The sequence below is a fragment of the Scyliorhinus torazame genome, chromosome 14 (assembly GCF_047496885.1).
Source record: "Scyliorhinus torazame isolate Kashiwa2021f chromosome 14, sScyTor2.1, whole genome shotgun sequence".
In the NCBI taxonomy this organism is placed as follows: Eukaryota; Metazoa; Chordata; class Chondrichthyes; order Carcharhiniformes; family Scyliorhinidae; genus Scyliorhinus; species Scyliorhinus torazame.
In genome coordinates this window covers 25,325,241-25,351,040 of record NC_092720.1, presented here as the reverse complement: position 1 = coordinate 25,351,040, position 25,800 = coordinate 25,325,241, and the positions used below count along the sequence as shown (strand labels likewise).

The window sequence follows — 25,800 nt, the reverse complement described above, 5'->3', positions numbered from 1 at the left end:
TGGACTTCCGGGTGCGGCGATGACCAGCTGAGTCGCACGTTTCGGCAGCTCCCTGTGAAACGGACTTTTGGGCTCTTGATAGGAGCCCCAACGGCAATTTTAACGGCTGAAAACACCGTGCGGTAAACCAGAAGGGTGTTCCCCCTGGACACGGATGGAAAAAGGAGAGGAAAGTGGCCGGATTGCAGCGGATCCTTTGGAGCAGCGGCAAGGAAGGCAAGCAGAAACCAAGATGGCGTCGGAAGGTGGCAGTTTCATATGGGGCCCTGAACAACAAGAGATTTTGAAACGCTGCGTGGAGGAGATAAAAAAGGAAATGAAGAAAGAGTTGTTGGCCCCGATACTACAGGCGATCGAAGGGCTAAAGGAGGAACAAAAGACCCAGGAGCAGGAGCTTCGGGTCGTGAAGGCGAAAGCAGCAGAGAATGAAAACGATATACAGGGCCTGGTGGTGAAGTCGGAGATACAGGAGGCACACCAGAAACGATCTGTGGAGAGGTTGGAGGCACTGGAAAATAACGCAAGGAGGAACAACTTGAGGATTCTTGGCCTTCCTGAAGGTGTGGAGGGGGCGGACGTCGGGGCATATGTGAGCACGATGCTGCACTCGTTAATGGGAGTGGAGGCCCCGACGGGTCCGTTGGAGGTGGAGGGAGCATACCGAGTTATGGTGCGAGGATCGAGAGCAGGAGAAGCTCCCAGAGCCATAGTGGTGAGATTCCTCCGTTTTAAGGATAGAGAAATGGTCCTTAGATGGGCGAAGAAAACTCGGTGTAGTAAATGGGAGAACGCGGTGATCCGCGTCTATCAAGATTGGAGTGCGGAGGTGGCGAGAAGGAGGGCGAGCTTTAATCGGGCCAAAGCGGTACTTCACAAAAAAAAGATAAAGTTTGGAATGCTGCAACCGGCAAGACTGTGGGTCACATATCAAGGGAGGCACCACTACTTTGAGACGGCGGATGAAGCGTGGACTTTTATTGTAGAAGAAAAATTGGAATGATTGGACTACGAAAATGAACGTTTGGACAAAGTGGTGGGACGAGTGGGGGGGGGGGGGGGGGGGTAGAAGAGGGATTGTATGATTAATCCTGCGGTATGGTAACTTTTCTTTCTCCCACAGGTGGTGATGGGGGGAGGTGGGGAGGGAGAGGAGGTGGGGCGTTGGCCATGGGAGGCGGGGCCGAGGGAGAGGCGCGGGCTTGGTTCCCGCGCTATGATAATTATGGCGGGAATAGAGAAGCAGGAAGGAGGGGGCGCCGCACGGTGCGAGCCGTGATCACGGGGGGAAGCCGAGGTCAGCCAGAGTTTGCTGACTTCTGGGAGCAACATGGGGGGAGTAATTACGCTAGCGGGGGGTCTAGCGGGGGGGGGGGGAGGGGGGAATTACTGGGTTGCTGCTGCTGGGGAAAGGGGGGAGTGGGTACGGGAAAGGATGGGCGGGGGGGCACCGTCTGGGAGAAATACAGCTGCGTGGGAACTGGGCGAGAAGCTGGAAAAAGATGATGGCTAACCGGCAAGGGGGGGGGGTGGGAAGCCCCCCAACTTGGCTGATCACGTGGAACGTGAGGGGGCTTAACGGGCCGATAAAGAGGGCACGAGTACTCGCACACCTTAAGAAACTTAAAGCAGATGTGGTCATGTTACAGGAAACGCACCTGAAACTGATAGATCAGGTTAGGTTGCGCAAAGGATGGGTAGGGCGGGTGTTCCATTCGGGGCTGGATGCGAAAAACAGGGGGGTGGCTATATTAGTGGGGAAGCGGGTAATGTTCATGGCAAAGACTATAGTGGCGGATAACGGGGGCAGATACGTGATGGTGAGTGGCAAATTACAGGGAGAGATGGTGGTGTTGGTAAACGTGTATGCCCCGAATTGGGACGATGCCAATTTTATGAGGCGAATGCTAGGACGCATCCCAGACCTAGAGACCGGAAAGCTGATAATGGGGGGAGACTTTAACACGGTGTTGGAACCAAGGCTGGATAGGTCGAAGTCCAGGACTGGTAGGAGGCCGGCAGCAGCCAAGGTGCTTAAGGATTTTATGGAGCAGATGGGAGGGGTGGACCCGTGGAGATTCAGTAGACCTAGGAGTAAGGAGTTCTCGTTTTTCTCCTATGTCCATAAAGTCTATTCACGCATAGACTTTTTTGTGTTGGGTAGGGCATTGATCCCGAGGGTGAGGGGAACGGAATATACGGCTATAGCCATTTCGGATCATGCCCCACACTGGGTAGACTTGGAGATAGGGGAGGAAACAAGAGGGCGTCCACCCTGGAGAATGGACATGGGACTAATGGCGGGTGAGGGGGTGTGCTTAAGGGTGAGGGGATGCATTGAAAAGTACTTGGAACTCAATGACAATGGGGAGGTTCAGGTGGGAGTGGTCTGGGAGGCGTTGAAGGCGGTGGTTAGGGGGGAGCTGATATCAATAAGGACACATAAAGGGAAGCAGGAGAGTAAGGAACGGGAGCGGTTGTTGCAAGAACTTTTGAGGGTGGACAGACAGTATGCGGAAGCACCGGAGGAGGGACTGTATAGGGAAAGGCAAAGGCTGCATGTGGAATTTGACTTGCTGACCACAGGCACTGCAGAGGCACAATGGAGGAAGGCGCAGGGTGTACAGTATGAATATGGAGAGAAGGCGAGCAGATTGCTGGCACACCAATTGAGGAAAAGGGGAGCAGCGAGGGAAATAGGGGGGGTGAGAGACGAAGATGGAGAGACGGAGCGGGGAGCGGAGAGAGTGAATGAAGTGTTTAAGACATTTTATAAAAAATTGTATGAAGCTCAACCCCCGGATGGGAGGGAGAGAATGATGGAGTTTTTGGATCGGCTGGAAATTCCCAAGGTGGAAGAGCAGGAAAGGATGGGATTGGGAGCACAGATCACGGTAGAAGAAGTGGTGAAAGGAATTAGGAACATGCAGACGGGAAAGGCCCCGGGACCGGACGGATTCCCAGTTGAATTTTACAGAAAATATTTGGACTTGCTCGCCCCGCTACTGACGAGGACCTTTAACGAGGCAAAGGAAAGGGGACAACTGCCCCCGACTATGTCAGAAGCAACGATATCGCTTCTTTTAAAGAAGGAAAAGGATCCGCTACAATGCGGGTCCTACAGACCAATCTCCCTCCTCAATGTAGATGCCAAGGTCTTGGCCAAGGTAATGGCAATGAGAATAGAGGAATGTGTCCCGGGGGTGGTTCATGAGGACCAAACTGGGTTTGTGAAGGGGAGACAGCTGAACACGAACATACGGAGGTTGTTAGGGGTAATGATGATGGCCCCACCAGAGGGTGAAACGGAGATAGTAGTGGCGATGGATGCCGAGAAAGCATTTGATAGAGTGGAGTGGGATTATCTGTGGGAGGTGTTGAGGAGATTTGGGTTCGGAGAGGGGTATGTTAGATGGGTGCAGCTGTTGTATAGGGCCCCAGTGGCGAGTGTGGTCACGAATGGACGGGGATCGGCATATTTTCGGCTCCATAGAGGGACAAGGCAGGGATGTCCTCTGTCCCCATTACTGCTTGCACTGGCGATTGAGCCCCTGGCGATAGCGCTGAGAGGTTCCAAGGGATGGAGGGGAATACTTAGGGGAGGAGAAGAACACCGGGTATCTTTATATGCGGATGATCTGCTACTATATGTGGCGGATCCAGCGGAGGGGATGCCAGAAATAATGCGGATACTTGGGGAGTTTGGGGATTTTTCAGGGTATAAATTGAACATGGGGAAGAGTGAGCTGTTTGTGGTGCATCCAGGGGAGCAGAGTAGAGAAATAGAAGACCTACCGTTGAGGAAGGTAACAAGAGACTTTCGTTACCTGGGGATCCAGATAGCTAAGAATTGGGGCACATTGCACAGGCTAAATTTGACGCGGTTGGTGGAACAGATGGAGGAAGATTTCAAGAGATGGGATATGGTAGCATTGTCAATGGCAGGGAGGGAGCAGGCGGTTAAGATGGTGGTCCTCCCGAGATTCCTCTTTGTGTTTCAGTGTCTCCCGGTGGTGATCACGAAGGCTTTTTTCAAAAGGATAGAAAAGAGTATCATGGGTTTTGTTTGGGCCGGGAAGACTCCGAGAGTGAGGAAGGGATTCTTACAGCGTAGTAGGGATAGGGGGGGGCTGGCACTACCGAGCCTAAGTGAGTATTATTGGGCCGCTAATATTTCAATGGTGAGTAAGTGGATGGGAGAGGAGGAAGGAGCGGCGTGGAAGAGATTAGAGAGGGCGTCCTGTAGGGGGACCAGCCTGCAGGCTATGGTGACAGCCCCATTGCCGTTCTCACCAAGGAACTATACCACGAGTCCGGTGGTGGTAGCTACACTGAAGATTTGGGAACAGTGGAGACGACATAGGGGAAAGACCGGAGCACTGGGGGGGTCCCCGATAAGAAACAACCATAGGTTTGCCCCGGGGGGAATGGATGGGGGATATGGAATGTGGCAAAGAGCAGGTATAACGCAATTGAAAGATCTATTTGTGGATGGGAAGTTTGCGAGTCTGGGAGCGCTGACCGAGAAATATGGGTTGCCCCAAGGGAATGCATTCAGGTACATGCAATTGAGGGCTTTTGCGAGGCAACAGGTGAGGGAATTCCCGCAGCTCCCGACACAAGAGGTGCAGGACAGAGTCATCTCAAAGAAATGGGTGGGGGACGGTAAGGTGTCGGATATATATAGGGAAATGAGAGACGAAGGGGAGACTATGATGGACGAACTAAAAGGGAAATGGGAAGAAGAGCTAGGGGAGGAGATTGAGGAGGGGATGTGGGCAGATGCCCTAAACAGGGTAAACTCGTCGTCCTCGTGCGCCAGGCTAAGCCTGATTCAGTTTAAGGTATTACACAGGGCACATATGACTGGAACACGGCTCAGTAAATTTTTTGGGGTGGAGGATAGGTGTGCGAGGTGCTCGAGAAGCCCAGCGAATCATACCCATATGTTTTGGTCATGCCCGGCACTACAGGGGTTTTGGATGGGGGTGACAAAGGTGCTTTCGAAAGTAGTAGGAGTCCGGGTCGAACCAAGCTGGGGGTTGGCTATATTTGGGGTTGCACAAGAGCCGGGAGTGCAGGAGGCGAAAGAGGCCAATGTTTTGGCCTTTGCGTCCCTAGTAGCCCGGCGCAGAATATTGCTAATGTGGAAAGAAGCCAAGCCCCCGGGGGTGGAGACCTGGATAAATGATATGGCGGGGTTCATAAAGTTAGAGCGGTTTAAGTTCGTCCTAAGGGGGTCGGCTCAAGGGTTTACTAGGCGGTGGCAACCGTTCGTCGAATATCTTGCGGAAAGATAGATAGGGGAGAACAAAGAAGGCAGCAGCAGCGGCCCAGGACTTGGGGGGGGGATGGGGGGGATGGGGGGGGGGGCGGTGTGGCCTGAGACAAGGCAGTTGCCAATTAGGGCTAGTTTTTTTTTTTTTGTTATTTAATATTTATTTATTTGTTGTTGTTTTTGTTTAAACTTAAAAAGGTCATTATTATGTGTATTGTTACAATGTTGTGTAAAGGATGCACAATGTACTGTGTTGGTTGACCAAAAATTTTCAATAAAATATTATTTAAAAAAAAAAAAATATTGCCGAGTGACATAACTAGATTGTCTCCTATTGCCTGAATGGTTAAAGTCTCAAACAAAATTAATATTCAGTGAGTGGATGAGGATATTGAGGTTTTCTCTTCTTTCCTTGAATGAACCTTACCCTTGCACGATCCTCTGGGCAACTTGATAAATTAAAACTTTTCTGCAGACACAGAATTGTACTTTGGAAAGATTTTGATCCCACAGTACTGTCAGCACCTGAACTCTCTTACCTTTCCAGAGTCCTTGACAGGAGCAAACTGTACAGGAAGAGAATGACTCCGTGGCTCCCTTCACCTTTAAACTGATTGGAGAGCAAATGGAAGTTCAGAGTGTTTATGAATTAACATCACAGTTTCATACAACCAGGATATAATTATGCTGCCACACCTGTATTGAAGCCTGACCGTTCTGATAACAACAGTTTTGATGTGCTTATATAAACTTCCTTTGTCTGCTATTTTAACAAAGGTTTTAATGATCTTGAATGGATTTCTGCCTCCGTTAAAGTAACAAGCAGAGAAATCTTATCGGAGCCCATTGCCTGCTTTTGCTATCAATATTCCACAACCTGGAATTCAACTTCATAAAGGATAGCAGATACACTGAATGGCCTGGATCGCTCCTTAAAGCATCAAAAAGAAAGATTTGCGTTTCTATTACACGTTTCACAAATTCAGGACGAATCAAAGTGCTTTACAGACAAGGATGCTTTTAGAAAATTGCAGTCGCTGTTGCAAGGTAGAAACCGCAGCAAAAGGGGTGGCACTACAGCGCAGTGGTTAGCACTGCTGCATCACGGCGCCGAGGTCCCGGGTTCGATCCCAGCCCTGGGTCACTGTCCGTGTGGAGTTGCCACATTCTCCCCGTGTTTGCGTGGGTTTCGCCCCTCACAACCCAAAGATGTGCGAGGTACGTGGATTGGCCATGCTAAATTTCTCCTTAATTGGAAAAAAAGAATTGGGTACACTAAATTTATTTAAAAAAGGAAAACGCAGCAACAAATTTGCGCACAACAAACTCCCACAAACAGCAATAAGCTGACGACCAGATAATCTATCATTGAGGTGTTGGTCAAGGGATAAGTAAGACAACGAGGAGAACTTCCTTGCCCTGTTTTGAAATACCAGAGTGGGATCTTTTATGCCCAGGGGGCATGCAGAGTCTCAGTTTATGTCACACACGAAAGACAAAGGCCGTAAATCTCCGCCCGTTCGCTGGTGGCGGGATACTCTGGTCCTGTTGGTACTGCACACCCGCCCAAGGGTTTCCCAGCAGCGTGGGGTGGCTTCAATGAGAATTGCCATTGACAGCGACGGGAGCAGAGAGAGTCCTTCAACCAGCAAACCGCACGCTGCCTCCTGCCGCCGGGAAACACACGGCTCGGAAACCGGAGATTCCCGCCCTAAAGCTTCAGCACTCTGTCAGTACAGCATTGGACTAGATTCTATGTTCAAGTCTCTGCGCTGGGATTTAGACTCACAACATCCTGATTCAGATGTGAGAGCGCAATCCACGGCCAAAACCTTAAACCGCAGTTCATCAATGTAGCGCACAAAGACTCCGTGAGACGAATAGAGTGAAGTCGATGAGGCTTTATTAAGCATGTCTGTTCCCCCGCAGCTCGATAGTAAACTGGCCTGCGGGGGAAGACTCCGGCTTCTTATACTCCGCCTTCAGGGCGGAGCTAGAGGTCAACGGCCAACCAGGACCCGGGATCTGTCAGCCAATGACATTAGGGCTTCCAGTTCCACATGACCCCCAATACATACTACCACAATCAATATGGCAGTTCACGTAATAACACTTTGAGCTTTAATAAGAACATAAGAACTAGGAGCAGGAGTAGGACATCTGGTCCCTCGAGCCTGCTCCGCCATTTAATGAGATCATGGCTGATCTTTCGTGGACTCAGCTCCACTTTCCGGCCCGAACACCAGAACCCTTTAATCCCTTTATTCTTCAAAAAACTATCTATCTTTATCTTAAAAACATTTAATGAAGGAGCCTCAACTGCCTCACTGGGCAAGGAATTCCATCGATTCACAGCCCATTGGGTGAAGAAGTTCCTCCTAAACTCAGTCCTAAATCTACTTTCCCTTATTTTGAGGCTATGCCCCCTAATTCTGCTTTCACCCGCCAGTGGAAGCAACCTGCCCGCATCTATCCTATCTATTCCCTTCATAATTTTATATGTTTCAATAAGATCCCCCCTCACCCTTCTAAATTCCAACAAGTACAGTCCCAGTCTACTCAACCTCTCCTCGTAATCCACCCCCTTCAGCTCTGGGATTAACCTAGTGAATCTCCTCTGCACACGCTCCAGTGGCAGTACGTCCTTTCTCACGTAAGGAGACCAAAACTGAACACAATACTCCAGGTGTGGCCTCACTAACACCTTATACAATTGCAGCATAACCTCCCTTGTCTTAAACTCCATCCCTCTAGCAATGAAGAACAAAATTCCATTCGCCTTCCTAATCATCTGTTGCACCTGTAAACCAACTTTTTGCGACTTATTCACTAGCACACCCAGGTCTCTCTGCACAGCAGCATGTTTTAATATTTTATCATTTAAATAATAATCCCTTTAAGGACAACTTTTGTCTTTTCTTTGCTAACAGCATTTGACCCAATGAATAGTGCACTCCACCTTATTGATACCCTGAAGGATTAATGACTTTAATAATTTGTAATGATGGTGCCACAAAGGTTTAATAATCAGGAAATACTTTATATCAGCTTCCTTCACTCTTGACTTTGTGGAGAAAGTTGATCTTCTATCTGTGTCTTGTCACACTCTCAGATATGCCGAGACCGAGGAATGTAAACTCAACTGTTCCTTCAGCGTCAGGAGGACAAAAACCCTGGAATTTCCAGCAACAGCAGCTTCACCATGTCAACTGCAGCGGTTCAAATAGAAGGACCGCCCCCCCGGTAGCCCACCTCCACCAATCCCAATCTCGCACCTTATCAAGGGCAATCAAGAAGAGGTGATCAAAGATGTCCTCCCAGTGACCTCCCCATCCCAAGAATGAATGAGTTATAAGTAAACCAGCACTGACAATTCCATCAATGGTGCATTTCTTGGATCCAAACATGTCGCCCGTGGTGGTTACCAGTTAGAAGTCAGGAAGTTTGTAAATGGAGGATCAAACACCACAGCACGAAGAGTCTTGTTAAAAACCTGAGACCCGATATGGCTTTGTCAGGGCGATGCCTGAATCATGCCATAAAACTCTTGCCTGAGTTAAAAGGATGTGTGTTTGAGCCCCAGGAAGAGCAGGGGAGTTAACCCCAGTGACCAGGTCAATATTTATCCTGCGATCGATTATCACAAAAACAGAATAGATGACTTCCGGTTGCGGCTATGCGGAGCTAAGCTGCACATTCGGCGGCTCCCGCTAAAACGGACCTTTGGGCTCTCCAGAGGAGCCCCAACAGCAATTTTTTCGACGACTTCCAGTGTGGGAAGGTGAGCAAGGTCCCCCCTCCATAGTATGTGGATTGGACCAGGAGTGGAGCGGTCAAAAAAGCGTTTTTGGAGCAGCGAAAAGTGCGAGGGAGAAAAAACAAGATGGCGGCGGGCGGAGATCAAGCGGCATGGGTGCAGGAGCAGCAGGAGTTTCTCAGGCGCTGCTTTGAGGAGCTGAAGAAAGAGGTGCTGGCGCCACTGCTGACGGCGATCGAGAGGTGAGTGGAGACCCAGAAGGCCCAAGGGGCGGCGATCCGGGAGGTGCGGGAAAAAGCCTCGGAGAATGAGGATGAGATCTTGGGCCTGGCGGTGAAGATGGAGGCACACGAGGCGCTGCACAGGAGGTGGGCGGAAAGATTCGAGGACCTGGAGAACAGGTCGAGGAGGAAGAATCTTCGGATTCTGGGTCTCCCTGAAGGAGTGGAGGGGGCCGACGCCGGGGCATATGTGAGCACGATGCTCAACTCGCTGATGGGTGCGGGGGCCTCTCCGAGTCCCCTGGAGCTGGATGGGGCTCATCGGGTCCTGGCGAGGAGACCTAAGGCCAACGAGCCGCCAAGGGCGGTAGTGGTGAGGTTTCACCGTTTCGTGGGTAGAGAGTGTATCTTGAGATGGGCCAAGGAAGAGCGGAGCAGCAGGTGGGAGAATACGGAGATCCAAATCTATCAGGACTGGAGTGCGGAGGTGGCAAAGAAGAGAGCTGGTTTTAATCGGGCCAAGGCGGTGCTCCATAGGAAGGGGGTGAGGTTCGGAATGCTGCAGCCAGCGCGATTGTGGGTCACATTTAAGGATCGACACCACTATTTCGAAACGCCTGAGGAGGCTTGGACCTTTATACAAACTGAAAAGTTGGACTCAAACTGAGGGTTTGTGGTTGTGGGGGGGATGTCAGTTGTATACAGGGTTTTAAATATGCATAGGGAATGTTCCACGGGTTGGGGGATGGATGGGGATGGGGAAAGAGAGCTGATGGGGAGACTGTGAGAGAGTGTGGGCGCCGGTGCTGGAGGGAGGGGAGGCCCGGGGATGGGGGAATTGGGATAAGGCCACAACAGGAGTGGCGCCAGAGGGGGCGGGGCCGGCTCAGGAAAGCGCGGGCTTTTTCCCGCGCTAGAGAAGGACGGAGGGGGGGGGGTGGAGAACGCACACTGATTGCTGGGGAGGAGGGGGAGGGGGGATTCCCACACGGGGGAGGGGGGGGGTCAATGGGATGGCAGGGGAGGCCGGCATCAGCAGGAGTCAGCTGACCTACGGGAGTGTTATGGGGGGAGCAAAAGAGCTAGATATGGATCTAGCGGGGGGGAGGGGGAGGGGGGAAGAGGGGGGTATAGGGTTGCTGCTGCATTGGTCGATGGGGAACTGGAAACAGAAGAGGTGGTCGGGGCGGGGGTCCCCCACTTAAGGGGACTGAAGGCAGACGTGGTCATGCTTCAGGAGACACATTTGAAGGTGGCAGACCAGGTCAGGTTAAGAAAGGGATGGGTAGGACAGGTATTCCATTCGGGGCTGGATGCAAAGAACAGAGGGGTGGCAATAGTGGTGGGGAAGCGGGTGTCGTTTGAGGCCAAGAATATTGTAGTGGACAATGGACGTCGATACGTGATGGTGAGCGGTAGGTTGCAGGGGACGTGGGTGGTATTGGTAAACGTATACGCCCCGAACTGGGATGATGCTGGATTTATGAAGCGCATGTTGGGGCGGATTCCGGATCTGGAGGCAGGAAGCTTGAAGATGGGGGAGGGATTTCAACACGGTGTTGGACCCAGCATTAGCTCGCTCCAGATCCAAGACGGGGAAGAGGCCGGCTGCGGCCAAGGTGCTTAGGGGGTTTATGGACCAGATGGGGGGAATAGATCCGTGGAGATTTGCTAGGCCCTTGGCCAGGGAACTTTCTTTTTTTTCTCATGTACACAGAGCCTACTCCCGGATAGATTTTTTTGTTTTGAGTAGGGCGCTGATCGCGAAAGTGGAGGGAATGGAGTACTCGGCCATAGCCATCTCAGACCACGCCCCGCACTGGGTGGAGCTGGAGTTAGGAGAGGAGAGGGACCAACGCCCGCTGTGGCGTCTGGATGTGGGATTACTGGCGGATGAGGAGGTGTACGGGAGGGTGCAGGGGTGCATTGAAAGGTATTTGGAGGCCAACGACAACGGGGAGGTGCAGGTGGGGGTAGTATGGGAGGCGCTGAAGGCGGTGGTCAGGGGAGAGTTAATCTCCATCAGGGCTCACAGGGAGAAGAGAGAGGGCAGGGAAAGGGAGAGGTTCGTGGGGGAGATCCTAAGGGTGGACAGGAGATATGCAGAGGCCCCCGAGGAGGGACTACTTAGGGAGCGGCGAAGTCTCCAGACGGAGTTTGACCTGTTGATCACAGGGAAGGCTGAGGCACAGTGGAGGAAAGCACAGGGGGCGACGTACGGGTATGGGGAGAAGGCGAGCCGGATGCTGGCACATCAGCTCCGTAAGAGGATGGCAGCGAGGGAGATAGGTGGAGTCAAGGATAGCAGGGGAACTACGGTGCGGAGTGTGGTAAAAGTAAATGAGGCATTTAAGGACTTCTATGAAGAGCTGTACAGATCTCAGCCCCCAGCGGGGGTAGAGGGGATGCAACGATTTCTGGATCAACTGAGGTTCCCGAGGGTGGAGGAGCAGGAGCTGGCTGGTTTGGGCGCGTCAATTGGGTTGGAGGAGCTTGTTAAAGGACTGGAGCATGCAGGCGGTGAAGGCCCCGGGGCCAGATGGGTTCCCGGTTGAGTTTTACAGGAAGTATGCGGACCTGTTAGCCCCGTTGCTAGTGAGGACTTTCAATGAGGCAAGGGAGGGGGGAACCTTGCCCCCGACAATGTCTGGGGCGCTGATCTCTCTGATCCTGAAGCGGGACAAGGACCCACTGCAATGTGGGTCGTATAGGCCGATTTCGCTCCTCAATGTGGATGCTAAGTTGCTGGCAAATGTGCTGGCTACGAGAATTGAGGACTGTGTCCCGGGGGTGATTCATGAGGACCAGACTGGATTTGTAAAGGGCAGGCAGCTAAACACCAATGTGCGGAGGCTCCTAAACATGATTATGATGCCATCGGTGGAGGGAGAGGCGGAAATAGTGGCAGCTATGGACGCGGAGAAGGTCTTTGACCGGGTGGAGTGGGAGTATCTCTGGGAAGAGTTGCGGAGGTTTGGGTTTGGGGAAGGGTTTATCAGTTGGGTTAAACTCCTTTATAGAGCCCCGGTGGCGAGTGTGGCTATGAATCGGCGGAGGTCGGAGTATTTTCGGCTGTATCGAAGGACGAGGCAGGGGTGCCCCCTGTCCCCCCTGTTTGCATTAGCAATTGAGCCTTTGGCCATGGCATTAAGGGAGTCCAGGAAATGGAGGGGGGTGGTGTGGTGGTATGTATTAGGGGTAATACGGTACACCACGTGTCGACAGGCTATAGGTGGAGGGATGCCAGGTCCTGATAGGATCTGCCACCTACTGGACTCCACCCAGAAATGCCGGTATAAGAGCCCAGCTTTTCCCTCCATTTCCCTCAGCATCTGCATTCTGTAACCACGCTGCTGGGGATAAAGTTCTGCTTAATAAAGCCTTCAATTGACATTACCTCAACCTGCCTCGTGTCATATTGACGGTGCTACAGGTGGTCCGAGGGGGAGAGGAGCATCAGGTGTCGCTGTATGCGGACGACCTGTTGCTGTATGTGGCAGATCCAGTGGAGGGGATGATGGAGGTCATGCGGATCCTAAGGGAGTTTGGGGACTTCTCGGGCTACAAGCTCAATGTAGGGAAAAGTGAGCTGTTTGTGGTGCATCCAGGGGACCAGGGAAGAGGGATAGACGACCTACCGTTGAGGAGGGCGGAAAGGAGCTTTCGATACCTGGGGGTCCAGGTAGCTAGGAGCTGGGGGGCCCTGCACAAACTTAATTTGGCGTGGCTGGTGGAGCAGATGGAGGAGGAATTCAAAAGATGGGATGTGTTGCCACTCTCGCTAGCGGGCAGGGTACAGTCGATTAAAATGATGGTCCTCCCGAGGTTTCTTTTTGTGTTCCAGTGCCTTCCTATTATGATTACCAAGGCCTTTTTTAAGCGGGTAGGTAGGAGCATCATGGGTTTTGTGTGGGCAAACAAGACCCCGAGGGTAAGGAGGGGGTTTCTGGAGCGTAGTAGGGACAGAGGAGGGCTGGCGTTGCCGAATCTGGGTGGCTATTATTGGGCAGCCAATGTGGCGATGATCCGTAAGTGGGTAATAGAGGGAGAGGGGGTGGCGTGGAAGAGGTTGGAGATGGCGTGCTGCAAAGGAACGAGCCTGAGGGCGCTGGTGACGGCACCGCTGCCGCTCTCGCCGACAAGGTACACCACGAGTCCGGTGGTGGCGGCAACGCTAAAGATCTGGGGGCAGTAGAGATGACATAGGGGTGAGATGGGAGCCTCGGTGTGGTCCCCGATCCGGGAGAACCATCGGTTCGTCCCAGGAAGGATGGACGGGGGGTTTCGGAGCTGGCATCGGGCAGGGATCTGAAGGATGGGGGACCTGTTTATAGACGGGACGTTTGCGAGCCTAGGGGCGCTGGAGGAGAAGTTTGGGTTACCCCCGGGAAATGCATTCAGGTATATGCAAGTGAGGGCGTTTGTGAGGCGGCAGGTGAGGGAATTCCCGTTGCTCCCGGCACAGGGGATTCAGGACAGGGTGATTTCGGGTGTATGGGTCGGAGAAGGCAAGGTTTCGGCGATATATCAGGAGATGAAAGAAGAGGAGGAGGCTTCGGTAGAGGAGCTGGAGGGCAAGTGGGAGGAGGAGTTGGGGGAGGAGATTGAAGAGGGTCTGTGGGTTGATGCCCTAAGTACAGTTAATTCCTCTTCCTCATGTGCCAGGCTCAGCCTGATACAGTTTAAGGTTATTCACAGAGCGCATATGACAGGAGCGAAGTTGAGTAGGTTCTTTGGGATGGAGGACAGATGTGGGAGGTGCTTGGGAAGCCTGGCGAATCACGTCCACATGTTCTGGTCGTGCCCGGCACTGGATGGGTTCTGGAGGGGTATCGCGAGGACTATGTCCAAGGTGGTGAAAGTCCAGGTCAAGCCAAGTTGGGGGCTGGCATTATTTGGGGTGGCGGACGAGCCGGGAGTGCAGGAGGCGAAAGAGGCCGGTATCCTGGCCTTTGCGGCCCTGGTAGCCCGGCGGAGGATCTTGCTCATGTGGAAGGACATGAAGCCCCCCAGTGTGGAAGCCTGGCTAAATGACATGGCAGGGTTCATTAAGCTGGAGAGGATAAAGTTTGCCTTGAGAGGGTCTGCGCAGGGGTTCTTCAGGCGGTGGCAACCGTTCCTAGACTATCTCGCGGAGCGTTAGACTGAGGTCGGTCAGCAGCAGCAGTAGCCCGGGGGGGGGGGGGGAAGGGGGGTGTCTCTTTCAGGGGGGGGGGGTAATTTGGGCGGACGGGGGAGGGGGTTTTCCTAGGGGTACTTGTAAAAAAGTATATGGGAGGGTTAATATGTGCGGGAGAAACCCATTGTATAAGTTCTGTATTATGTTTGATTGATGTGTTTATGTTCTGTTCTGTTCTTTTCTCTTTTTCTTTTCTGTTACGGGGGGGGTTTAATTGGTTGAAAATTTTTGTTGGAAAAACTTTGAATAAACATATTTAAAAAAAAAAACCAAACAGAATATCTGACTATCATTACCTTGCTGTGCACAAATTGACTGCTGCATTTCCCACATTACAACAATGTCTACACTGCAAAAGCACATCATTGTCTCAAAAGCACTTTGTTGATTTCCAGTCGTCCTGAGAGGTGCTATATAAAAGCAGGTCTTTCTTTAATCACACTTTTTTCTTGCTCTTACATTTTAAATTCCCCTTGTCAGAGGGAGAAAGAGGGACGACAGTACCTCAGTTCTAACAACCCCAGGTGAGTTACAACGGGATACATGGAGCAGGTGATCATCTAAGAACTAAACGTGAAATACACGTGGGTCACAAGTGGCACCAGGAACTATTGTGAGCTATGACAATACATTTTACAAAACATGGCAATAGAAAAAGATTTAACATTTCATAAACCCTTCTCCTTTGTCAGCTGACTCTGTCACCAGCTAAGTGGTTTTGCTAAGTTTTTGTTAACATCCAATGCTGCTTTTGATGTCATTTAACAATGACCTCAACAGTTTTATTTTATCACCTCTGAGGATGCCGTCTGCTCAAGTGTAAAATCTCCCTTTTTATTCCACTCTTTTCCCGGGTTATACTCCTGAGCTGCATTGGCCCTTAAGTTAAGCAATGTCTTGATTTTAGAATTTCTTGGTAGCACAGTGGTTAGCACTGTTGCTTCACAGCTCCAGGGACCCGGGTTCGATTCCCGGCTTGGGCCACTGTCTTTGCGGAATCTGAACGTTCTCCCCGTGTCTGCGTGGCTTTCCTCCGGGTGCTCCGGTTTCCTCCCGCAAGTCCCGAAAGATTTGCTTGTTAGGTGAATTGGACATTCTGAATTCTCCCTCAGTATACCCGAACAGGCGCCGGAGTGTGGCGACTAGGGGATTTTCACAGTAACTTCATTGCAGTGTTAATGTAAGCCTACTTGGGAAACTAATAAAGATTATTATTATTATTATTACGTTGTTGGATCATGACAGATTGTTGGTGATGTTTACACCGAGGAATTTGATTATACTCCTGGGGATTAGACACCTTGGGAATTTTTGCTACATTAAAGACACTTTACTGTGGGGTAGCACAGTGACACAGTGGTTAGCACTGCTGCTTCACAGCTCCAGGGACCCAGGTTCAATTCCAGCCTTGTTCAGAGCCTGTATGTTCGCCCCGTGCCTGTGTGGGTTTCTGACAAATACATGAATAGGATGGGAATAGAGGCATACGGACCCAGGAAGTGTAGAAGATTGTAGTTTAGTCGGGCAGCATGGTCGGCACAGGCTTGGAGGGCCGAAGGGCCTGTTCCTGTGCTGGACTTTTCTTTGTTCTTTGTTCCTCCGGGTGCTCCGGTTTCCTCCAACAGTCCGAAGATGTGGAGGATAGTTGGATTGACCAATGCGGAATTGTCCCTTAGTGTCCAAGGATGTGCAGGTTAAGTGGGGTTACAGAGATAGGGCGGGGAGTTGGCCCTGGTAGGATACTCTTTCAGAGGGTCAGTGCAGATCTGATGGGCCGAATGGCCTCCTTCTGCACTGTAGGAATTCTATGGTTCTATGTTATTACAATTTGTCGACATTCAACAGCCTTCATCCAATCGTAGCAATCTGTATAAAGTTTTGTTCCATCATTAAACTGAGCCAATACAGGTGGTCCTCGACTTTACGAGGTTTGACAACGACTGCCGTCATGACTTTTAAAGATTGACACCCTGTTTCGAATTTACGATGTCGGTTTTGACTTTATGCTGCCATGCTAGCCCGTCTTTTATATCTTTATAAATTTGATTTATAAATTTGATATGGTTTGAATGAGCACGGGGAAGTTGGGAAAACTCCCGCTGAAACATCGGGCCCCCTACACCCTACACTCACCCGGCCTTAACCATGGGCCAGAAGGACACTACGGAGAACGGTCGCTGTGGCCTCCTGGCAGAGGTCTGAACGCATCAGGACGAATGTTGCAAACCCACGGGAAAAGAGGTCATAATCTGCTGGTGTAACCACAGCTTGCTCTGCTGAGGGAACCAATCCCCCGTTTTTGACATTGTTCCAGTGGAAAAATCGTTTCCGACTCTTGACGTTCCGATTTACGACGTGGTTCCCAGGAGCCAATTGTGTTGTAGGTCCGATGACTGCCTGACTGCCACTACAGAGTTTAATTCTTGAAGAGCCGCTAAGTGCACGTTTCAGTACTTACACAGTGTATGTATTCAGTGATGAAATCCTGCAGCTTTCCCTTGTCTGTGAATGTAAAGAGCTGGAGCTGAGGAAAAATGAGTAAAGAGTGAGGCAGCAGCATGGGCCCTCCAAAGAGATCCGACTGATTCTGAATTTCCCGTCAGAAATGTAGGGGTAAGTTTTCAGAAACATCTGGGAGTGGACTTCTCACAATGGCTCTGCTGACCTCCCTAGAACCTTTGTTGAGAGGTTTAGGAACCTTGGGGAAATAGGATCTGCAATCAACAGAACTCTGCTCTAGATAGCATCTCAGGTTAAGTGATGTCAGCCATTCCCTTAAGCAGCCATTTCCATCAGATAGTATTTTAAACATTTCATAGATGTGCTTACTGCTCCCTGGCTTTTTGAGGTCCTGTGGCACATTGGGTAGTGTCGCTGCCTCTAAGCCAGAAGCTCTGGGTTTGAGTCCCACTCCAGGACTTGATGGTCAAGGAAGGTGATTCATGACTTGGCCAAACAGGTTGAATGAGTCAACCTGCAAATCCTTGCAACATATGCCAATGGCAGATGGTACAGGGATTCCTGGTCAGCTACGTGATGGAAAGAAGATTGGAGTCTTTGCCATAGCTCCAGACTACAAAGTGCATGTAAAAGTGCTTGTTGCCATGGCAATTTGGGCGCCCTGCGAAACACGAGCGCAACAGCCGCAGCAGCTGGCTTTTAACAATGCCGGCTGCGAGCGGCTTTAAAAATGGCGGCGACAGCCAGCTAAAAAAATGCGGGTGCACTGCACATACGTGCCCGCTGATCAGTGCGCATGGGGCCCGGGAGTGTTGGGACCTGAACCCGGGGTCAAAGTGCGACAGCGGCATGGCGACAGCTGACTGTGTAGTGATCACCGATGAGGAATAAGGCTATGACTTTGATCTGTTTTGCATTCTTAAACATTACTCAAATGATCTGGAGAGAGTATATATTCCTCACGGTTTAATCATGGACAGAACTAAACATTGAGCAAGGGATATAATGAAAGCCATCGGAAATCATCAGATCGTCGCCCTCTGTGTACTGAAGTGTGGCTATACGTTTTTTGCTGACCTTTTAGACTTCATTAAAGCATTGAATCGAAACAGTGACCAGACAACCCCTATGACGGTGGACTTCATCCACTTGAAGAGTTACTGCAATGATCAGTTAACAGAGGAGCGACTCAGAGTTTACGAACTGAGGTACGAAATCCACCCTTTCCTCCTTGAGAAATTTTCCTCTCTGGCTGATTCGTTTGCTTACCTCTCCTGTGAACTTGATTGGAGTGAGATCATGAGGAGCAAGCAGGCTCAATTCTCGCATTAATGGTAAGAGAAAACGGTGGGTCGCGAAGTTCGGCTGCCGTGGGTCGCGAAGGTCGGCCGGCATGGGTTGCGAAGGTCGGCCGGCGAAGGTCGGGTGGCGAGGGTCGCAAACGTCGGCCGGCGCGGGTCACGAAGGTCGGCCTGCGAGGGTCGCGAAGGTTGGCCGGCATGGGTCCCAAAGGTCGGCCAGTGAGGGTCGCGAAGGTTGGCCGGCGTGGGTCCCAAATATTGGCCGGTTGGTAAAAATGGGTCCCCGGAAAAAAAGTTTGAAAAACACTGGCTTAAGCCATACTTCTTTGTCCTGAAATCTATCAAAGTCAAGCACTATAGGCTACACAGGCAAATACCCTGGATTTTGTATTGGTATTGGGCAATGTCTCTGAAACTATTATACTAATTTGATTAAATTTAATTTGCCTTCGGGTCAGAGCTAGTTTGTCTTTTTGCAGGTCAATTTAACATTTTTTAATGGTAGGAGAGATAAATCTCAGTCACTGCGTTCCTAGTTTGGCAGGTTTATCTATACTACAGCCCAAGCGGAGGGTGTGCCTCAAGATCCTGGTAATTGGAAACTGAGGCATACAGAGTTGTTTAGACTTATAAGGAGTGAAGTGTCACATTTACTTTACATCCGAACAGATAATGTGGTTCAAATAATTTGTAAAAAAAAAATTCAAGCTGCGTCGTGTCTCTTGTTACTGGTTGTCTGTTACTTTTAACAAACCTCTCCTATGTTCTGACAGTGCTTTCCATTCTGCTCTCTGGCGTATGAAGATGGGGCAGGATTCTCTGGCCTCCCAGCCGTGTGTTTTTAGGCAGTGGGAGGCAGTACGTCTTTCGCTGGTAGCGGGATTCTTTGTTCCTGACGCTGACAATGGGAATTCCCATTGAAACCAACTCACGTTACCAGGAAAGCCCAGGCAGGGGTGCACTGCCAACAGGTCCAGAGAATCCCGCCGCCGGAGAATTGCGGCCCACGAAAGGGTTTCAGCGACGTCCAGCTAAACAGAGAAACAAATTCGACCCCGCAAAACATCACAGCTTTAATATGGTTTATAAATAAATTACATTTATTTTAGTAAGTTTGCACATTTGGCTCTGGTGTGTACCATCTACAAATACACTGCAGCAACTCGCAAGGGTCCTTTGGCAGCACCGTCCAAACCTGCAACCGTAATTACCTAGAAGCAAGAAAGGACAACAGACGCATAGGAACACTGTCACCTGCAATCCCGCTCCAAGTCACACGCCATCCTGATTGAGAAAAATATCACCATTTCTTCACTGTTGATGGACTATTATCCTGGAACTCCCTTCCAAAAAGAACTTGGATCCACCATATAGACTGTGGGTGTTCAAGAAAGTGGCTCACCACCAGCTTCTCAAGGGCAATTACAGATAGGTAATAAATGTTGAATTTGCTATGAATGTATTGAACAAAGTCCCCAGGCAATGTAACAATTGTTTAACTGTGTTGCATAGAAGATATGGTGCAGGTAATTTTCCTGTCGCAGAGAAAAGCAGGTTGCAGTGGTGCAAAGTTAAGGGACATAATTCCATGCATTTCTTCAGCAGTGCTAGTCATACCTAATGGCCATCAGAACAGGAATATTGGTTTGGTATCTCATTTAACAGCAAACTTTGCAAGCTTTACGACGTGTAAATTATATGCGATTCAAATTGAATAACATTTAAACTTCATGTGATGTATGTGTGGAAGTTGGCCTTACTCTCTCTGTGTAGCTGTCCGATTTGTAGTCAATTGTAGGGGCGAAATAGCAGTCGGTGGTCACCGAACACACAACGCTCTTGACTCCTTCCCCTGCTGTCCACAGAATGTCAGAGAGTGCTGCTGCCAACGCATTTTCTTGTTCTTTAGCGCTGGCACGAAGCAGGCTGCAAGAGAATGTAGAAAATATGAGGCACTGGTGTAGATTCACTCCATCTGTGACCAACTCAGAGCCCAAAGGTGGATGCAAACTGAGGGCCCACTTTGATGTTTCAGTGCCACCTGACACCGACAAGACCAATCATTATATGGCACGACGCTACTTCTGCTGGGGTGGATCTTATGGGCTGGAAGATGGGAAGCCTCAGCAATGCTGGCGGAAGGTGTCGGGAGGAAAACACAGTGATTTCTCAATGCCGTGGGATACTCTTAATGGCAGGAACCTCAGCAGTGTCGCCACTCACTGTAGTAATCCAGGAGATACAAAGAAGACGGCTAAACAGGTTTATTTTAACTCAAAAGATAAAGCCGCTATCAGGGCGTGCAACACTATTATCGGAACCCCCCAAGGCAGCATTTACAGGGCTACATGGGTGGGCCCCTGCCTGCTACCATGGCAACTCGTACTCAGTGAGCCCCAAGTAGAACTTGATGAGTGATTTCCCATGGTCCTCGCGAGTGTTATTATGTCCCTGCCCCGCTAAGTTCAGGTCATCCCCCCACTCCCACAATGATGAGGCCTCCTTTGTCTCTTGGCGCACGGCCTCGGGTCAACCATCAGCAGAGCCAGATCGGGGAGCATGAAGCGGATAGGGGGTCGTGACCTCCTGGCAGAGCATCGAAGGGCCACTGGTGGGGCTCCAGCTGACCTCCAGCTGCGGGTCAGTCATCGCAGACTCCATTTCTGATCCCGAGTCTCCATCCTCGAGGCGTGATCAAGATCTTTCCCAGAAAGGGCGAGAACCTGGTCACAACTCATTTGCATTCATTTAAATCTCATTAGCAAGATTAAAGTTGAATCCAGTGGCTTCCCAGTATTCACATTCCCCCTCCCCCCCCCCCCCCCTCCCCTCACACACACACACGCAGTGGAAACCTACCCGAGTGCGAATCGCTACTGGTGCCTAAAAGCAGGGATCAGGCACCAGGGACAGCGAGGGGAAGCGAGAGGGCTGAGCACCCTATTTACACTTAGCTCCAGGGTCTCGAGGGGGGTCCTTCAGAGGAGGTGGAAGTCGGGGAGACTGGGACTAGGCTGGAGGGGCTAAGATTGGGGTTTTTCCTAGGAGGCGGTCGTCTTCCCTCTGAAGCCTTGAAAACCTTCGATGTCTCTCCCAGCATGCCAAGTTCAAAGATCTCTGTTGGAAACCTTTGAAGTCTTTTTCTCACATTCAATTTTATTCCCCATTAACCTTTTAAAGTCTCTGAGCTTGTTAAGAATCCTTAAAACTTCGAACAGCATCGTTTATATTCAATTTCATGGTCCATTGCCCTCTCCAAACCTCTCATTTGACAAGTCCAAGCTATTTCAAAGGAGGGATTAGCTTTGTTTGTTTTTATAGTTCTTCACGGTCCATTAACCCTGCAGTGCTCCCTCTTTTGAACAGGTGTTGTTTCTAACCACAGTTTTGGGGCGTCATTCTCCGACCCCCCAGCGGGTCGGAGAATGGCCGTTGGCCGCCGTGAATCCCGCCCCCGCCGGTTGCCGAAGTCTCCGGTACCGGAGATTGGGCGGGGGCGGGAATCGGGCCGCACTGGTTGGCGGGCCCCCCTGCTCGATTCTCCGGCCCGGATGGGCCGAAGTCCCGCCAATAAATTGCCTGTCCCGCCGGCGTAATTTAGAGTACCTAATTACCGGCGGGACAAGGCGGCGTGGGCGGGCTCCGGGGTCCTGGGGGGGGGGGCACGGGGCGATCTGACCCCGGGAGGGTGTCCCCACGGTGGCCTGGCCCGCGATCGGGGCCCACCGATCCGCGGGCGGGCCTGTGCCGTGGGGGCACTCTTTTCCTTCCGCCTCCGCAACGGTCTCCACCATGGCGGAGGCGGAAGAGACTCTCCCCACTGCGCATGCGCAGGAAACTGTCAGCGGCCGCTGACGCTCCCGCGCATGCGCCGCCCCGACATGTCATTTCCGCGCCAGCTGGCGGGGCAACAAAGGCCGTTTCCGCCAATTGGCGGGGCGGAAATCCCTCCGGCGCCGGCCTAGCCCCTCAATGTTGGGGCTCGGCCCCCAAAGATGCGGAGCATTCCGCACCTTTGGGGCGGCACGATGCCCGTCTGATTGGCGCGTTTTGGGCGCCAGTCGGCGGACATCGTGCCGTTTGGGGAGAATTTCGCCCAAGTTTTCTGCTGGTGTTTCCTCTGTTCTGAAGTCCTTCCAAGAAAGTCAAGGTGTTCTGCTAGACTGCTGCCCTGCCAAGGTGCTGGGGCAGTGCCAGGTTGCCGCTGCCAATGGATTGGAGGGGCCTGAACGAGAGAGGGGCCTGAAAGGGGGGCCCCGAAGAGGCGGGGCTTTGCCAGCGATTGGTAGAGGTGGTGTCTTGCCAGCAATTGGGGGAAGAGGGTGTTATTCTGAGATCGGGACACCCTTGATCTCTGAGGGTCCAGTTTTGTCGGCTTGTTCGGGTCTCATGGAGCGAATCACATCTGACTCCAAAAAAAAATTTGAAGCGTGGGTGGATTGCAATCTGGCTCGCGCCGATCCACCAAGGGGGAATCACACCTAGTTTCTTGCCAGAGACCACACATAGAAATTCTTTGGGAGCATTCCGCTCTTTATGTCTAAGATATATAAATAGGGGATTTAATGCTTGCTTAAGATCGATTCCCCTGTGTGCCAAGGCAGTTGCAAGCCTGTTAGTAACCCTTCCAATCGTCCTCACATTCTTCTTTTGGATCTTAACCAAAGGCCCCTGTCCCAGATAGGATGGAAGCATCTAAACACTCATTGAGAACAATCAATAAAAGCTCACAATTATTGTCAAGTGTTTACTTAATAAGTCAAGGGGAGAGTCTTGTTTTACCGTTTAATGTTGTTGCATTCAACGTCACTATTTCTGGTGAATAGTAAGTACTTGATGACATACGCCTGTACTGCCATCTGAATAGATCTTGCACCACCCTTAAGAAAGAATGAATATTTATTGATACACATTTATAAAATAGTGTTGGTACTATTTATTACAATCCTATTCATGTGGCAGATGAGCATAAAGTAGTTAAATAGATAAATGGTTGTGCCTAGACAATGTACCAGAAAACCAAAACCTGGATCACAAGGGTAAATAAATTTAATCGGGAATTCAGAGGAAACGTCTTTACCCCAAAAATGTGTTTAGAATGTGGAATGTGGCACTGTGGTTAGCACTGCTGCCTCACGGCGCCGAGGGTCCGGGTTTGATCCCGGCCCCAGGATCACTGTCCATGTCGAGTTTGCACGTTCTCCCCGTGTCTGCGAGGGTCTCACACCCACAACCCAAAACGATGTGCAGGGTAGGTGAATTGCCCCTTAATTGGAACCATAGATTTATTTTCAAAAAGAATGGGGAATGTGCTATTGCAGGGGGAGTTGAAGCAAATTTTATTGATGCAGCTAAAGCGGAGCTAGGCAACCATTGGAGGGGAAGGGAAGAGAGGGTTGTGATAGCAAATTTTGTCAAGGATAGATGGGAGGAGGCTTGAGTGGAGCATACAGAACAGCATGGATTGGTTGGGCTGAATGGCCTGTTTCTGTGCTATATGTTAAGGATCATGGAACCAGGTACTTTACTTAACTCCAAGCCACACATCATCCCGACTTGGAGGCATATTGATCGCCTGGAACTCCCGCCCAACTGCATGGTGGAAAGTACCTGCTCCGCATTAACTGCAGAAGCTCAAGATGAAGTGGCTTACTCCCACATCCTCCAGGGGAACTAAGCATGGGCAATAAATGCTGGCCTTAACAGCAACGCTCATTATCCGAGCACGAACAGTAAAATGAAAATAATCATACTGGTCTGCCTCAATTTCAAAAGTAAGACTGGGTCACCGCTTTGCGGAACACCTTCGCTCAGCCCGCAAGCATAACCCCAACTTTCCTATCGCTTCCCATTTTAACTCAGCTCCTTCTCTCACGCCCACATGTCCATCCTTGGCCTGCTGCAATGTTCCAGTGAAGCCCTACACAAACTGGAGGAGCACCACCTCACCTTCCGATTAGGCATGACACAGCTCTCAGGCCTCAACATTGAGTTCAACAACTTTACACTGTGACCTCTCTACCACATATTGCCCCCCTTTTTAAACATCCAGAGCATTTTTTGTCCCAATGCAGAAACCCCATCTGTCACTTCTTCTTTAGTTTTGCTTTCACTGAGCAATGACCTTTATTTTCCCATTATCACATTCTGATACCTTTATGCCACTACTGGCGCCTTCACTTGCCATTAACGCTTCCTCTGTCTCATGACGCATGCATCTTTGTTGCAATTTCTCCACCAATTACTGACCTTCTACTCTGTTCCAGTTGCTCCACTCCCTCTTATACTGTGCACAATCTAACACATTTCTCCCGGTCTCTTTAGTTCTGCAGAAACATCATACGGACTCAAAGCATTAACTCTCTTTTCTTTCTCCATAGATGCTGCTGGAGTTTTTCCAGCATTTTCTGTTTTTGTTTCAAGAGTAAGTTGTTGTGCGAAACACTTTGAGGTGTTTCATTGGACAGGGTTCTATACAAATAGAAATATTGGGGCGAATTCTCCGCCTCCCCAGCCGCCTGTTTCCTGGTGGCGCGTCGTTGCTGGCAGCGGGAGTCTCCGTTCCCGCCACTGGCCAATGGGATTTCCCATTGCAGGAATCCCACACTGCCGGGAAACCCGCTGGCAGAGAATTCACCCCATTATCTCGTATGGTGAATGGTCTTTTGTAAAATCACTTAAATTTGCTGAACCATTATTCTCATTGTTTATATGGTTGTGCAGTTTGAGTTGGTTAATTTGAGGTGAACCCCCTTTCATGTCAACATGAGAGGGCAGACAGGGCTTGCGTTTAACCTTTCATCCAAAAGATGGCAGCTTCGGTCAGTGCAGCACTCCCTCAGTACTGCACTAGTGTCAACCTCGGCTATTGTGCTCGGCTTGAGGGTTTCTTTTATTTGTCCATGGGATGAGGGTATCGCTGGCTGGGCCATCATTTATTGTCCATCAAGAGGATCTGAAGTTACATGTAGGCCAGACCGGGTAAGGACAGTAATGAACCAGATGGGCATTTATATGGTAGCACAGCGGATGACACTGTGGCTTCACAGCGCCAGGGTCCCAGGTTCGATTCCCGGCTTGGGTCACTGTCTGTGCAGAGTCTGCATGTTCTCCCCGTGTCTGCGTGGGTTTCCTCCGGGTGCTCCGGTTTCCTCCCACTAGTCCCGAAAGACGTGCTTGTCAGGTAATTGGGACATTCTGAATTCTCCCTCTGTGCACCTGAACAGCCGGCGGAATGTGGCGACTAGGGGCTTTTCACAGTAACTTCATTGCAATGTAAGCCTACTTGTGGCAATAAAGATTATTATTATTATACATCAATGGTTTCATGGTCATCATTGGACATTTAATCGCAGATTTGTATTGAATTCAAACTTCACCATCTGCCGTGGTGAGATTTGAACCCAGATCCCCAGAGCAATAGCCTGGGTCACTGAATAACTAATCCAGTGACAATACCACTATATCACTAAGTATAGAAGCCTGAGGATGATCTTACTGAGGTGGTAAACAAGGGTTTGACAGGGTAGATAAAAAAAAGGACTATTTCAAGAATTAGGGTACATATACTTAAATTAGAACTCGGGTATTTAAGCTGGAAATCACGA

The 25,800-nt window shown here is 50.5% G+C and overlaps 1 protein-coding gene across 1 annotated transcript in view; it reads right to left on the bottom strand.

The window, feature by feature from the left end:
- Positions 1-25,800, bottom strand: part of mindy4b (MINDY family member 4B) — a 151,435-nt gene that overhangs the window by 17,273 nt on the left and 108,362 nt on the right. The window contains exons 6-9 of the mRNA XM_072473847.1: positions 22,976-23,073; positions 19,954-20,119; positions 16,891-16,956; positions 5,815-5,885 (exon numbers count right to left, since the gene is read on the bottom strand). Of these exons, the coding sequence (XP_072329948.1) occupies positions 5,815-5,885; positions 16,891-16,956; positions 19,954-20,119; positions 22,976-23,073 (401 nt within the window). The remainder of the gene's footprint in view (positions 1-5,814; positions 5,886-16,890; positions 16,957-19,953; positions 20,120-22,975; positions 23,074-25,800) is intronic.